Below are 15,251 nucleotides of genomic sequence, written 5' to 3'. Positions count from 1 at the left end.
AAAAAAAAAATATATCTCAAAAATATTGTTTTTCATGTTAGGTATATGTCGAATGTACCAGTCTCGAGACCTATAAACAAAATATTGTGGAAACTATTCGTCATTAATTTATTATTTTTTTAAAATATAGATATTTATATATATCCTAGCAGAAATTCTAGAGTAGGTCTCTTGTGAGACGGTCTCATGAATCTTTATATGTGAGACGAGTCAACCCTATCGATATTCACAATAAAAAGTAATATTTTTAGCATAAAAAGTAATATTTTTTCATAAATGACCTAAATAAGAGATCTGTCTCACAAAATACGATCCGTAATAACGTCTCACGTAAGTTTTTATGAAATTCTAAACGGTGAAACATTGTAGACACATCCCAGTTACTGCCCTGGCCATTGTGACATAAAAAAACGGGTTCGATTGATGATGGCTCTGTTTGGGAAATGGATAGATAGACAGGTCTCTCTAGAGTTTGACTTTCATTGGGAATGGGAATGGGAATGGGAATGGGAATGGGTGATTCTTGTCTTATATGTAATAGAAAATCGGGCATGATCATTACCATTAGTGGCTCATTTTACACTAAAAAATTTTATCCATTAATTTATTTCATTTATTAAGTGAGAGTACGGCTGATTTTATGTTATGTGGCTATGTTTTATTGTAAAAACTTGTGTGAGACGGTCTCACGGGTCGTATTTGTGAGACGTATCTTTTATTTGGGTCATCCATGAAAAAGTATTACTTTTTATGCTAAGAGTATTACTTTTTATTGTGAATATGGGTAGGGTTGACCCGTCTCACAGATTAAGATCCGTGAGACGGTCTCACATGAGACCCACTCATGTTTTATATGTTGATCATACAAAGATTTACCTCTAATTTACATGAAATATTTCATGTAAGATTTTATATAAATTTTACAAAATCAGTGCTCCCGCGTTAGCAAATGATTTTCCGTGATTATTTCTAATATGTAATGAGTCAATCATCAACTTTGATATTTTATTGAACAAAAAGATGATATCGTTCATAAATTGATCAAGAATTTCGATTTTCAATAAATGTCATGATCATCTAATAACAAGAATTTCTATTTTTCAAATGAATAGTTCAAACGTTGAAAGAACAACCAGGTCGGGACTCGGGTATGAGCATAAGCTTGAGAAAAGAAGAGTTTGTCTGCTTTCTCCAATATATGATGAAACGAAACAAAAATTTTTCATTTTTTTCTGAAGAAAGGAGACTAAAATTTCAAGAAATTGAAAGATATAATATTATAATTCAATAATGTTATTATAAAAAACTAAAACCATCATACAAAACTAAGTACGCGTGACTTAATTATACATATTACACGCCTCTAATGATCGTCGCAATCGTATTTATTGAACAAGCAATCCGAATTATTTCACTTTTATTATTTTTATTATTATTACTACTAGTTTTTTTTTTTTTTTAACAAGAACTATATCGGTTCACTCAAATCTAACGATAATACATCAGAAATCAAGGAGGAAGGAAACGCAATATATCCCTCTTAATCAGACGAGAATCTCTCTTGTGAGACGGCCTTACGAATCTTTATCTGTGAGACGTGTCAACCCTAATCGATATACACAATAAAAAATAATATTCTTAGCATAAAAAGTAATACTTTTTCATGGATGACCCAAATAAGAGATCTTTCTCATAAAATACGACTAATAAGACCGTCTCACACAAATTTTTGCCTAATCAAACATAGAATCAGTTGTTCTGGTTAAAATGTGAGTTGATTTATTCGTTGATCTCATAACAAAAACAAAAATACAATTAATTAAGTATGATTTTAATATTTTACGATCATCAATAACCACACCAAGGTATTGGGATTTTTGAAGAGCTTCAATAATAATATTTATTATTATTATTATTATTATTATTATTCAAATTTATGATTTAAATTCCGAAAAATTATTTTCTGCTAGTGGTCTTAATTTAAAAATAAATTTTATAAAATCCATCATTCTTATTAATTCTTTCATATTTTTTTTGGTTTTTTTTTTTTAAAAAAAAAAAATAAGATACGGTTCACATGCAAATAGATAGAGTATTCACATGGAAAACATATGGTTTAATGTCGAGTATATCACACTTATTACGTAGTAAATAGTATAATAAAAGAATACGACTTTGATTTGAAGTGCGAAAATTTATTCAAGTTTGATTTTTTATTTGTGGTTTCTTATGGGCAACAAATTGATCGTTTTTATATATTAATTAATTACTTTGTAGCCTCAAATTCTAATTTCAAAGCAATAAAAATACTATAACATTTGCTTAACTTCCACCAAACAAAAATGGTTAGGAAAAATATCCCAAATTCCCAACTACCATGCAATAATATCCAACACAAAATACTTTCTAGATTGATATTTAACCATTCAACAAATTAATTATTAATTATTTGAAAGAATATTTCTAATTTGTCTTTTCTTCAATTTAAAGCCTTCTATAATTTTTTTATTCTTACATTGATAATAATTAGAGATAAAAATATGAATCGAATTTCACTTGATCGTGGATGGATTCGAATTAATTTTTTATGAGACAAACGACCTAGCTAGTGTACTTTGAGTAGAAAATATATAAATCAAATCTTTATTTAAAATATTATTTTACTTTTTTCTTATTAAGGGAGACGATCACCTTCATACCTCCACTTCATCTTATGTCAAGTTCATATATAAAACTTGATCCGAGTAGGATTGTGAGGTGGGAAAGCTGCTCGATTGATTCAAAATTACTCGACTCGAGCTCGAATCGAATTAATTCTGCAAACTAGCTAGTAATTGTGATCTAAATTAATAAAGATCTTATATCTGTTTTTGTTTATTAATTTTTAATTTTAACTAATTTGATCTTGACTAAAATCTGATTAAAAGCATTAAACTTGAACTACTAAAAACTTATTTCAATTGACTTCAAACTCAAAATTTCATTCCCATCAATTTACCCATAGGAAATGGGTGTTAGTTTATTTGTATGCTATAAAAAAGTATCGAGTGCATGTGGTCATGCTACAAGATCCTCGTCATTTAACAAACCACACACATAAAAAAAAATTGGCAAAAACTTGTGTGAGACGGTCTCACGGGTCGTATTCGTGAGACGAATCTCTTATTTGGGTCATCCATGAAAAAGTATTACATTTTATGCTAATTGTATTACTTTTTATTGTGAATATGGATAGGGTTGACCCGTCTCACAGATTAAGATCCGTGAGACGGTCTCGCATGAGACCTACTCAAAAAAATTTACTTCTTTTATTTTCCTAATATACCCCCATTTAATTCGATGTTTTATAATTAACTAAATATTGAAAATATAACAAATCACTTATACAAGCACTCTGTAAATAAAGTTAAAATGATAAATTTACGTTGCACACTCACAATACACAGTTATGTAAATATCAATGAATATGATGAAACATAAAAAATTATACATTTAATATATGAATGTCACCTCAACTTTGCTCAAATTAGTATATACTTATACATATATATATACATATACATACATATATATATAGTCAATGCAAAATAATAAATGATGCATGATGCCAATTGCTGCATTAAATGGAGTTGTTATTGATAACCTAACCAAATGTGCACAAAACCTAACTGAGCAACATTAAATTGTAGCAAAGGCAAAGTATGAGCCTTCCTTAATAAATGCTCTTTTGTACAGTTGCTTGGTTACCATACAGTTCACACTTCTCTTCTCTGTCTTTCATATGAAAAGGGTTCCTATTTTCCTCTCCAAATCATGAATAATATCTGCTCAAGAAATTATATATTATGGTAAGTAGCAGTAAAGGGTCTGTTCGTAATAGGAAATTAGTTAAAGGGATGGATCAAGAAAAAGATGGAAAACTTTGCACACCGGAGAAGATCAACAGCTTCAACAAGATAAGGATTGGTTGCAAAGATTTCGAAGGGAAAAAATACCATCTTTTATCCTATCATGAGCTGCCGGAGTATATGAAGGATAATGAATACATATTGAATTATTACAGGGCTGATTGGCCTCTGAAACAGGCTTTTTTCAGTGTATTTCGGTGGCATAATGAGACATTGAATGTGTGGACGTAAGTCAAGTTTTTATTTTCATGTTTGTTTCATTTTCTTGTTAAACATATATGGTTTACCTTAAAATAAAGTTGAGATTCGGAATCATATTTGTTGATTTGTTCTCTTGCAGGCATTTGCTCGGGTTCTTGTTGTTCTTGGGATTGACAGTGGCAAATGTAAAGGACATGCCTCAGGTTGCAGATTTCATCACAGTATTTGCTGGGTAATTTCAAGAAAATTTTCTGAGCTTTCTGCTTTTTTATTTTTTTATTTTCTCATATGTATTTTTAGTTCAAAAGAAGAACTTAGGCAATGGAGATGAATAAGGCAGGACATGAATAATTGAATATAATTCATTTTTGTGGTTCATAAAAAATTTAATAATTCAATTTTTTGGACATATATATTTTTGAAAGCTTGCAACAAGTTCGGAGAGTGAGTCAGGAGGAGGACCGGTTAGGGATGACTCAATAGACTTTGGTACATGAATTAAATTAAAACGTTTAGAAATATTACAAGATGAAAGGACATTAATTTTGTTTATATTAAGACTTTGATGTATTAATTTTTGTCCTATTTGGGCTAATGTGTTCATATTCAAAGTTGGAAAATTTATCTTTCCTTCTGGCCATAATTTTATTATTGATTTCTTGCAAAAGTAAATCAACTTGACACATAAGAGAAATTGCTCCAGAGTAGTTATTACTTATTAGCTGTCTGTTATCAATCAATTTCAATAAGAGAAAGGGTCAATTAACTATGATCTGTCAACTGTCACCCACTTTTTTTTGAAAAGTTGACTTATAATTTAATTCAAGCCATCATGTGTACATATTGTTTATGTCAACAAAATTTTTTCCCACTCTCCTATCACCTACTAAAATCCAAAATGCATAAAATATCCAGATAAATAAAAAAAGGTAAAAAAATCCAAACGTATTTTCAAAATATGTGATATTTCTTTTCATGGCTAGTTTTACATCCTAATAGATAAAAGGAAAAGGCACTCTCTTGTGGTGAAATATGTTGCTTGTGAACTAAATGTAATTAGGTGGATTCAGACAAAAATGCAAACTAGCGTTTAAAGCAAGGAAATAACGAGTCTTGCTCTGTTTTTACAGGCAATACCCATCAGCAAATATCTCCAAGAATTTCTCCCTGGTGAGTTCCCCACATTCAAGTACCCAAGTCGTCAAGCTTTTCTTTGAATTTTTAACGACGAAAATGAGAATCCGAATACTTCCCATTTCAGGGGCCGACAAAATTGATCGACCTGAAGCAAGAATCTCATTTGAAAATCGACACAACCTCGGGCGAAGAGGCCACCACGAACTGGCCATTTTATGTGTACTTAAGCGGTTCCATGTTCTGTCTCCTCTCAAGTAGCGTTTGCCATCTCTTCTGTTGCCATTCACGCCACCTTAACTTGTTGCTACTTCAGATGGATTATGTCGGTATAACTGTCATGATAATTACGTCCTATTTCCCCGCCATGTACTACATCTTTCAATGCACCCCGCATTGGCAAGTCGTTTACCTGGTCGGTATCACGATCGTCGGGATTTGCACCATCGTCACGTTGCTCACTCCGGCCTTTTCGACTGGGAAATACCGCTCTTTCCGAGCTATGCTTTTCGTATCTATGGGATTGATTGGTTTGATACCGGCGGTTCATGCTGTCGTTGTGAATTGGGAAGATCCCCACCGTAACGTTACATTGGCCTATGAATCTGTCATGGCTCTATCGTATTTGATAGGGACTATGTTTTATGTTTGCCGGATTCCTGAGCGGTGGAAGCCGGGGTTCTTCGACCTTGCGGGGCATAGCCATCAAATCTTCCATGTTTTTGTTGTGTTGGGGGCATTAGCACATTATGGTGCTGCACAATTGTTCTTGAGATATCGTGGTCAGATTGGGTGTGACAAATAGTTTGATATTCACATATAATTTCCTATTGCATTGTATCAAAGATGATTGCCAAATGAAAGCATAATATTTATATGAATGACATATTTTTAGGTGATTGTTAATTTATAAACAATATTTGCAGGATGGAAGTGTGAGATTAGGCATGGTGGAATAGCCTTCCGCTTTTCATTGAAGAGCAATAAGTTTTTTGGTATAGCTTTCTCCTAGAGGCTCAGAAGTGTAAAATTATTATATAAAATAAAGAATTTGATTTTTACTTTAATTTATAGATTTAATCAAATACTTAAAAAAAATTCCACGTCATTTCTTAACCAAAATTTCATGAAATGCGAATTAAATGTGATGGCTGAAGGTATTAAATATATCACAATTTTAAATGGCAATAAAGCGCGCCATCCTAGTTATTTGGCGTTATTATCTTTGTAGAGTGAAGAAAATTTTTGTCCCAGACCCTAATCAACACCACCATCTCTGCTAGTGATCTAATTCCCCCCCAAAAAAAAAACTGTTGATGAAAAAAAATACATAATTTTCTAAGTCTGTAAACCAAAATTCATGAAAACAACATAGTAAATACATTTGCGAATTGATTTACAGAAGCGTACAATACTCTTAAATAAATCATGTAAGTAATCAATCCACTGAGTGTTTTAAATAACGAATCGAATTACATAACAAGCACGTTTGTTATTTTTAGAAAATCGGTGGCCACCAGAATATGAAGGTCCAGTGGAACTTATTTCCTTTACTCTTTAGGATTTATTTAAAAAGTGGAAAACGTTACTCTTCTCATTATGTGCAACACCATTACGAAACGGCCTTCGGTATTTATTTCATTTTTTGTTATATGACAAAGAAAAATAATATAAATTGGATTGTTACTCACAATCCCTTGTTAGGAACATGAGCGATGATCCATCCCCCTAACACGGCAACAACAACTAAAGCAAAAGCCAATGAATAAGCAAATGTAAATGTTAACATTGAAAAACAGATACTCATTAAAATGCTGGCATCTACAAGAGTATATTGGTTTTTGTGTTTGCTTAATAATCTCAAGAACTCATGCCCCCCTCTATGATTCAATTGAATCCCGACAAAGCCTACATTTGAATCAAAACTAAGTCTCGAAACCTAGATATGGGAATCTTCAGTAACCAAAATTAAGCCATGTCACTAAAAAACTACCACAAAACTAAGAATCGGAAATAAAAATATTATTCTTTCAGATGAACAATTTTATGTTACAAATTCTCCTTTCAAAAGGATTGACAACTTACCTGCTAATGCAGTGCTTATCCTTACTTGTCCTCAACGTAACCAAGGCTCTTTTAAGGAACATAAGAGGATGCTTCAAGACAAAGTGAGTCAGAGGCTGGAGTGACCAATAAAAACAACAGAACGCTGCATCAAGAAGAGCCGTTCAATTTTAAACCCCCAGGGAGGAACCAAATTCCTCTATGTTGTTTTAATTTGGCAAGAGCTTCTTGTCTTTTGCCGCACTTTATATCCACGTAAATCGCCGTAACAATAGCCTGGGTAGCATTGGGTGTTTCAGATAAAGCTTTCATCACAAAGTGTTGGGCTCGCTCAAAATCCCCCATCAAAGCACAATTGACAGCAACATTCGCACAAAAAATTCCACGAGCCTCTTCAGGACTGGCAAACACGGATAGTTTGGAGTCACTTCCTGAAGAGCCAGTATTAGAAGCCCCAGACCCACCATTTGAGTCCTCGTTGTCAAGCTCCTTTTCCATTGTCTGTTTTTCACAGTCCTCTTGGCTGTAAGGAAGCTCCACGTTGTTTCCAGCAGACACATATGTCTTCAAATAGTCAGCAGCTTCCTTCAGCTTATTTAGCAGGCATAATGCCTCAGCTACATACATAAGCCCAAGAAACACGTATATTCTTGAGCACTCTGGGAGTCTTAACAGAGACTTTGCTGTTGACAGGGCTTTCAAAGGATTTCCGAGTCCCAGCTCTACATATGCCAAATCTGCGAGTACTGCTTGCTTTATCATCCTGTTCTCCTTCATACAAAAGCCTTCATATTCGGGAATAGAACTTTGCAATGACGTAATTAGATTGTTTCCAACTCTTTGTTCTTTCACTTCACCATTTGAATTGACCTGGCTTGTGGCAGATGACAAATTTGATGCCTTGGGATCGCCATCTGTGGTATTCTTGTTATTTGTACTCTGCAGCTCTGATGTTTCTATTGATTCACTTTCCTCTGAACTAGGAGCTGAACCACATCTACAACTTTTTGACTCCATCGAATCAAACAAATGCATAGAATTGATCAAACACTGCTGGGCAAGAGGCAATGACAGACCAGGCTGCCTGCCATCACTTGGAAACAAATCATCCTCTCCCATAAATTCAAGTTGGTCATCTGATGAAACCCGATAACCCAGCGCAAGTTGCCTCCATTTCCCCTTTCCAATGACATTAACTTTAATATCAGATCTGTCATTTGAGGAAGGACTAGATTTTATCAATCCCTTTTCTAAGGCCATTAGACAGCACTCAGCAATCCGTAACCACAAAAGAGGTTGATTGTAAAAAATTAAGCTGGCAGTTTGGAAACAGCGAGCAGCATGGAAAGGTCTACCACATGTCAAGGAATACACACCACAATTATATGTTATCAGCAGGGATTTATCCTGAGACAAAGTTACGAGTTTTGGAGGTTTTTCCTTCCTAACGAGCAAGCTGTTATTTAGGGCTTTAGAAAAGAATAAACCTGAGGTGTGATGCTTCCCAAGTCGATAATAGATGCACCCAAGATTATTGTAGTACATGCTAGATATTCCAGTTTCTGAGTGGTTACTTGATGCCAGTAAAAGCTTGATTGCTTTGCGATGGTTCCCACGAGCATATTCGAGCTGTGACTTCAAATAGAGAGCCATGGGATAATCCTTGCCACGAGCTATGTTCATAGCCATCTTCACTTCACGTTTGGCTGCCTTTAGGTTCCGGGTGAGAAGCAAGAAACGAACTTTGTAAAGATACAACTTAAGTCTTAAATCAATAGCTGGCAGGGACTCAACAGCTTGGCTCCTCCAAGGATCATTGGAAGATGGGATACCAGGTTTTTGAAGGTTTCGGCCACTAATGTCAAGGGAAGATAACAACCGCAGTGATTCATCTTCAAGTGCTTCCTCTGATAACGTACCAATCAAAGAATTCTCCAATGCATTTGAAGTGTCAGCAGAATCGGAATGAAAAGCGTCAGAAATGGTTGAGTTGCTGGGAATTGAAGCAGATTTCAATGCTGGCAAAGGTTGTTGCTGTGCAGAGAGGCCGTTATCTACTTGATTGGTCAAGCTACTGACACAGAAAACCTTCTCAACATAGTTTATCACGTCCTGAAATAATAATTCTTATTTGACCCACATCTAAAAGACATGATAAAGAGTTAAACAAGTAAACAGTAGTAAATCTTATGACATGGAGTTATGATAAATAACTGGTGATACACCTTAACAGTGACTAAACTTATCACACTATGAATACAACTGGTCCTCATCATTCGAATTACAGTTATTAAAAGATTTCTTGAGAAAAGAACACATCAGAAAGAGTAGAAGAGATCTCATATACCAATTCATACCAAAACTGCACTGGAGAAGAGCAAAAGCAAGTGTTAATTCTAATTAGAATGAAAGGCTCAAGCTGTTGAAGCGAAGCCACATTTTTTTTTTTATAGGAAACTAAGAAGCGAAGACACATTCTACCCTAAATAGTTTCATCTTCTAAGACTTCTAAGCCATATACCCTCACAAGGATAACTTTAGCCCATTACCACGTTTTAGGAGTTTACGTCAACAATATGAATTCCATACCTATGTAATTGTGCAAATAATCAAAACTTATAAATGACAAGTAGAAGCTATCCTGAATCAACCGATATATTTACTGCAGGTTCCGGTAGAAATCATAAAATCTAAATTGTTTTTTTCCCAATAAGAAACAAAGTTTATTAATAAATTTAAAGGACATTTATGTGCGGACCTAGCAGGTCTTTTAGCATTTTTTTTGAAGCATGGAATAAGATCCTCTGGTCAACATAAACTTTAATCTTGATATATAATATTGAAATTTTGCATTTAACTATTTAAATACTATTATTATCACAAGAAAAATTGTAAATCTTTGTGTCTACCATGACTCCTCATTATAAGAGCCATCCAAAGAATACATGCAAATCCATGCAGGTAAGACACGGGGAAACAGTTGGCCACTTGCAGTTTAATGCAGAATACATCATACCAAATGTTTTATAAGTAAAAATGATAATACTATCTATTCCTCGAGAAAGAACTATTGGAACCAAAGGGATGATAATATTGATCATATTTAGACAAAAGCAAGTAAAATAACCTCCGCTTGAGAATACCACATCCATTCTGAGATAGATTGTACTTACAGCAGATCTTGATGCATGCCGAGAAAGTAATGCAACATCCAGCAACAAAAGACAAATACGAAGTGCGGTCCCCTATATAATAGTGACAGCTAGCCAGTTGGTTTAATCAGAATTCACAAACAAGAAACATTGTAACACGTAATACATAATACTTGCTTACCTCATCAATTGGTTCAATGTTCTGATATAAAGCATCCAAACACGAGAATGATTTAGGGTACTCATGAAGATGGAACCAAACAACTGCCTGCAATGAGAATCATAAATGCAAACAGGGGATTAGAAGGGGGGAAAAATCAGCACCAAATCACGATATTAACAGTGCCAAACTACATGAAACATACTATGTTGAACATTGCCACAGAGGTATCAAATTCATCACCGCGAACAACAGGGGAACCAGAAACCTGATGCACCACATCATTGGTTCCCCTCATGCTACCAGTTGTATCTTTGCTTCCGGTGTGCCGGCCAACCTCTAGGTGTTCTCTAGAAGCACAAGCAAGCTCTTCATTTTGTTTCTAGATCAAGGGAAAAGGGAAACCCAGTGTAATAAGTGAAACCAACATTGTACTATGTTGGAATACTTTCATACTAAGTACAAAGGGTAACGTAGAAAATTTTGCAACTAATAACTGCATTACAAATGACTTAGTATTACCTAGACCAAAAAATAAAAGGTGATGGTAACAATCTGAGGAGGTTGCATGCAAAGCTCATGATTAATGGGCAAAGATGAACGTTTTTCATAACAAAAAGACTGCCTTCTCTTCTTTGTCCTATCTGCTAAAAAACGATAAACGAAGACCGAAAGCACGCACACATAATATTTATTTCTCAGGTACCTATCATTCCATGTAATTGTCATAAAATCACATTCAATTGGAAAGATGTGTACATAGGGAGATGAATAAAGTCCCTACATAAAGAAAGAGAAAGGGAAAGTACCATCTAAGTACAAACCTTGATGTTTTCAAGTGCTTGAAGAAGCCTTTTAGGATATGAACAACCATCTTGAATGTTCTCCACAACTGCTATATTATGAAGAATCTAAAATGGGAAAAATAAATAAAGAAATGATACATCAATAAGACAGAAACTGCAAATGAGATAACAGACGAAGCATTCATTTTACAAAAAATTCACCCTGACACAATCTGCTCACATAAACGAAAATGAATCAGTAGTTTTAATTTTTTGAAACCACCAATTGAAACAGTCTTGATGACCAATAGTTCTGGCGTAAATTCAAGGAATTTATTTTTTTTCAACTTGGCCATTTAATAATTTACTGAGACTGGTCAAGTTAATCATGTATTAAAACTTTCATTTTCATGTTCCTTTCACGACCTTTGAAAATTTAAATCTCAATCCAAGCTAAATCACTATGCATGGTTTTTAATATCTTAATAAGCATAACTTGTTTGACTTATCACAAATATATAGGCCTCACACAGTATTGTCTCAATATGCTTGTGCAATTGAGGGAGAAATTGATGAAAGACAAAACCCAGAAGAAGAATGTCCTCAAAAAGAGCAAGCATTCAAACAACTGAGATGATTAAAAAATAAGAGAAAATCAAACAAGACAACACACTTGGAATCTCTCCAGGATACTAAATGAAGACTTGGAATCTCTTCAAGGCTTTCTGACAATATTTCAGAAAATGATGTTAATGGATCTCCAAAGCAAGTTTCAAACTTGCAATTCACCACTTCAACAGAAAATGATTAAAAATAATCTATATCCTAGTTTTCTACTTCTATATCGTTAGCCCATTAGGGCTAGGCCACAAAATAGAGTAAGAAACCTAAATAAAAATGATTGAGTGAACTGCTGAAAGAAAAGATCATTAATATGTGCCTCAAGGAATAAAACCTAGCTGGGCCGCTGTACTCATATAAAATTGAACTCATTAATATTCTGCCTTGAGAACTAAAACTTTCAGATTCGACCCTGAGGCAAAACATGCTAAAGTTTTAACTCTTATTCTCATATATTCGATAAACCCTCCTTCCCGACCTATTCTTCGTTGTATAAACTATAAAGGTGTGGACAATGACAAGTCAATAACCAACCATTGCTTTATATGTTACAACACGATCCTTTTTCTAGCATAGTCCTTTCGGTAATGAACATGCAGGATCTTGCTTAAGGTCTTACAGAAATTTTTGTGCCCCACCCCTTCACTTTACATGTTTGTTTTCCTAAGGGAAGAAAAAGAAGGAAATATTTTGTTGAGAAGTGCCACATTCTCCATTTAATATGGCACTTGGAATATGAGAAATACCAAGATACAAAAGGACATTCATGTCTAAGACTAGGCAAAGGCAACAAGCTGGTAAAGCCAATAGACATTGATGTAAAACAGAGTTGATGGAAAACTGAGATCTTTATCTATATTATAATTTCCATTACTCCCGAGTCTTTGGCCTTCCCAGATCTTCCTACTAATAAATTAATTATTGATTGTGAGGGGAAAAAAGGAATGCAGCCAGGTCACTAATCATTATTATATTACCAATGAGAAAAATAAACCAAAAATAGAACAAATCGCCAGCCTATGTCATTTTATAGCAAAATTAAGCACTTGTGGCAAGCTCAGGTGAGCCAAATTAAAAGAAAGAACAAAGATGTGGTAACAGAAGGAAAAGAAAATAGTTCTATAAGATCATGGCTTCAGAAAGTGTCACTCAGTTCCCCCACTTTATTTGATATATAAAACGTGATGGTTCAACAAAACAGCAGACAAAACCAGAACTCGACTGCCATTTCCAGAACTGGGAGAAGTAAAAAATTACAAGAAACAGTTCAACAACTTTCTAACGAAAGATTAATCAAGAAAACACCAAAGACCTCATACCTTTTTACTCATACAAGAAAAGTTCTTAATGTATTGAACCTATATCCACATATTGTGACATAAAATATGACACAAAAAAAACATAAGGAACAACAACAGTACAACTTAATCAGATAATTCGCCGTGAAACCACAAACAGTCTAGCCTGAAGTTACCCATGGGTTACCACAACGTGAATCTCAAATATGGCATCAGTATCTCAAAATAAACGACACCAATCCAGTGGCGAAGCCACAGTCCTTGCCAGCCCAGGTGGTCCTAACTTTTTTTAAAAAAATTATATGTAAATTTTTGTATAATTTTGAATAAATTTTATATTAGTCCGGTAATCCGGTTAGCAATTTAAAATATTAAAAGATTTTGTTGTTTAAAATTATAACTCGGGTAGAGTCGTATTCCTGGCTCCGCCACTCCACCAATCCAATGACAAGCTCGAAAATTTGAAACCATCAGCATAGGCAACAGAAATGAAAAAGAAAAACAAAAGACACATCTCAACTCATCACGAGCTAAAACTCTCTTCCATTTACTCCAGCTAATGTGCTATCCTGATAATCATAGTGATACCAGTAAAAAGAACTCAAAGAATCGAAATTATAGAATCTAAATTTCCTTGAACTAAAATACAAGATTACCCACCTTCGGATCGCGCTCCTTCTTCTGCGATAACTGATTCAAAATCCTCAAACAATCAACGTACTTTCCAGCCTGAAAGAGTAAAGCAGCTTCCTTCGCAAGACCCGCAGCAACAGACAAAACACTGTCGTTCTCCGCTACGGAGGCCAACGGCGACGCATCTCTGTTAGGAGATGGCAATGGCACCGAACTTGAATCCATAACTTCACAGATCGATTCAATTAGACCCTGAAACGGCACTACAATGCACCGCAGACAAAGGAAACACCTAAGTTGCCCCTTCTAAGAAATCCTTCAAATTCGCATTCGAATCTAAGATTTCAACTGGAGTGGGAAAGAGTCTTCTTCGCTAGAGATAACGAGCAGAGCAGAATCCTAAACCCTAGCGAGTAGCGACACCAATTTCAGTAAGAGAAATGAAGAAGGAGAGGCTGATATTATAAATCCGTATAATATGTTTGTATGATATGGTAGAGGGAATTTATTTATTTATTTTTAATAAAACATAATATAATCAATCAAATTAAAAACATAATATAATCAATCAAATTTATTATTTTATTAATTAAATGTAAAAAATTAACAAACTAAAATAAAAACACAGTTTTTGATACCCGTAAATATTTAGAAGGCATTATTCGGGTACCAAACTGTTGGGCAGGGCTTTAGGGTGTGTTGTAAAATTTGAATCGGGCCGGTCATATTGTAAATTAGTTTGATTTGTTAATGGGTTGGCCCAACTGTTAGCTGTCGATGATAATTTATTAATAATAATTTATACGCTTCGTGTATATCTGAAAATATTAATTATGAGACTATTTCATATTTATAATTTTCTATATTTGTTTATATTACAATGTTCTTTTATTTTTTTTTTAAGGTAAGATTCTTTCTTCATTTATTTATTGAGTAAACTCATGAAAAAAACAATATATAACTTCTGATAAGGTAAATCATATTGAACAAGTCATGTTCATCAGTCAAACACACTTATATACAAAGCAAATTCAAGATAAATTTCCTCCGCACAAGGACCAAGGTTGATGAGTGTTCGTTTAGATTGCTTAACAACACAATTCTTCTAAAAATTTATATTTTACACTTTCAATATTACACCAAAACATGCATATTCACTCATTTATAAACTTTAGAAAATTAACATTTTTTGTGTAAATTGCTTTAAAATTTATGTTGAAAATGTGTTTTTAAAATGGGTTGATATTGGTTGTATTTTTGTAGTTTGTCTAATTATGGGATGAGAGAATCCGTAT

The 15,251-nt window shown here is 34.0% G+C and overlaps 2 protein-coding genes across 2 annotated transcripts; one reads left to right on the top strand and one right to left on the bottom strand.

Annotated features, from left to right (window-relative positions):
* Positions 1-3,667: 3,667 nt before the first annotated feature.
* On the top strand, positions 3,668-6,310 carry LOC140968102 (heptahelical transmembrane protein 1-like). The gene is made up of 4 exons (XM_073428949.1): positions 3,668-4,135; positions 4,249-4,341; positions 5,240-5,279; positions 5,371-6,310. Exons 1-4 carry the CDS (start codon positions 3,846-3,848, stop codon positions 6,046-6,048), a joined length of 1,101 nt encoding a protein of 366 aa, XP_073285050.1. The 5' UTR covers positions 3,668-3,845; the 3' UTR covers positions 6,049-6,310.
* Positions 6,311-7,025: 715 nt separating this feature from the next.
* LOC140968100 (uncharacterized) lies at positions 7,026-14,435 on the bottom strand. The gene is made up of 6 exons (XM_073428948.1): positions 13,984-14,435; positions 11,444-11,530; positions 10,825-11,001; positions 10,641-10,727; positions 10,481-10,552; positions 7,026-9,419 (listed from the first exon to the last, which is right to left on the bottom strand). Exons 1-6 carry the CDS (start codon positions 14,179-14,181, stop codon positions 7,458-7,460), a joined length of 2,583 nt encoding a protein of 860 aa, XP_073285049.1. The 5' UTR covers positions 14,182-14,435; the 3' UTR covers positions 7,026-7,457.
* Between the last annotated feature and the right edge of the window lie 816 nt (positions 14,436-15,251).

Source organism: Primulina huaijiensis, unplaced genomic scaffold, assembly GCF_012295235.1.
Source record: "Primulina huaijiensis isolate GDHJ02 unplaced genomic scaffold, ASM1229523v2 scaffold3245, whole genome shotgun sequence".
Classification (NCBI taxonomy): Eukaryota; Viridiplantae; Streptophyta; class Magnoliopsida; order Lamiales; family Gesneriaceae; genus Primulina; species Primulina huaijiensis.
This window is presented reverse-complemented; position numbering and strand designations above follow the sequence as displayed.

What these genes read in the sequence shown, in the direction of transcription:
- LOC140968100 (XM_073428948.1), bottom strand. Translation starts at nt 14,181, where the DNA reads ATGGATTCAAGTTCGGTGCCATTGCCATCTCCTAACAGAGATGCGTCG. An exon ending in AAGCACTTGAAAACATCAAG is followed by an intron (nt 11,002 to 11,443) that starts GTTTGTACTTAG and finishes CCCTTGATCTAG; the next exon opens with AAACAAAATGAAGAGCTTGC. An exon ending in CTGTGGCAATGTTCAACATA is followed by an intron (nt 10,728 to 10,824) that starts GTATGTTTCATG and finishes TTCTCATTGCAG; the next exon opens with GCAGTTGTTTGGTTCCATCT.
- LOC140968102 (XM_073428949.1), top strand. Translation starts at nt 3,846, where the DNA reads ATGGTAAGTAGCAGTAAAGGGTCTGTTCGTAATAGGAAATTAGTTAAA. An exon ending in GAGACATTGAATGTGTGGAC is followed by an intron (nt 4,136 to 4,248) that starts GTAAGTCAAGTT and finishes GTTCTCTTGCAG; the next exon opens with GCATTTGCTCGGGTTCTTGT. An exon ending in TTCATCACAGTATTTGCTGG is followed by an intron (nt 4,342 to 5,239) that starts GTAATTTCAAGA and finishes CTGTTTTTACAG; the next exon opens with GCAATACCCATCAGCAAATA.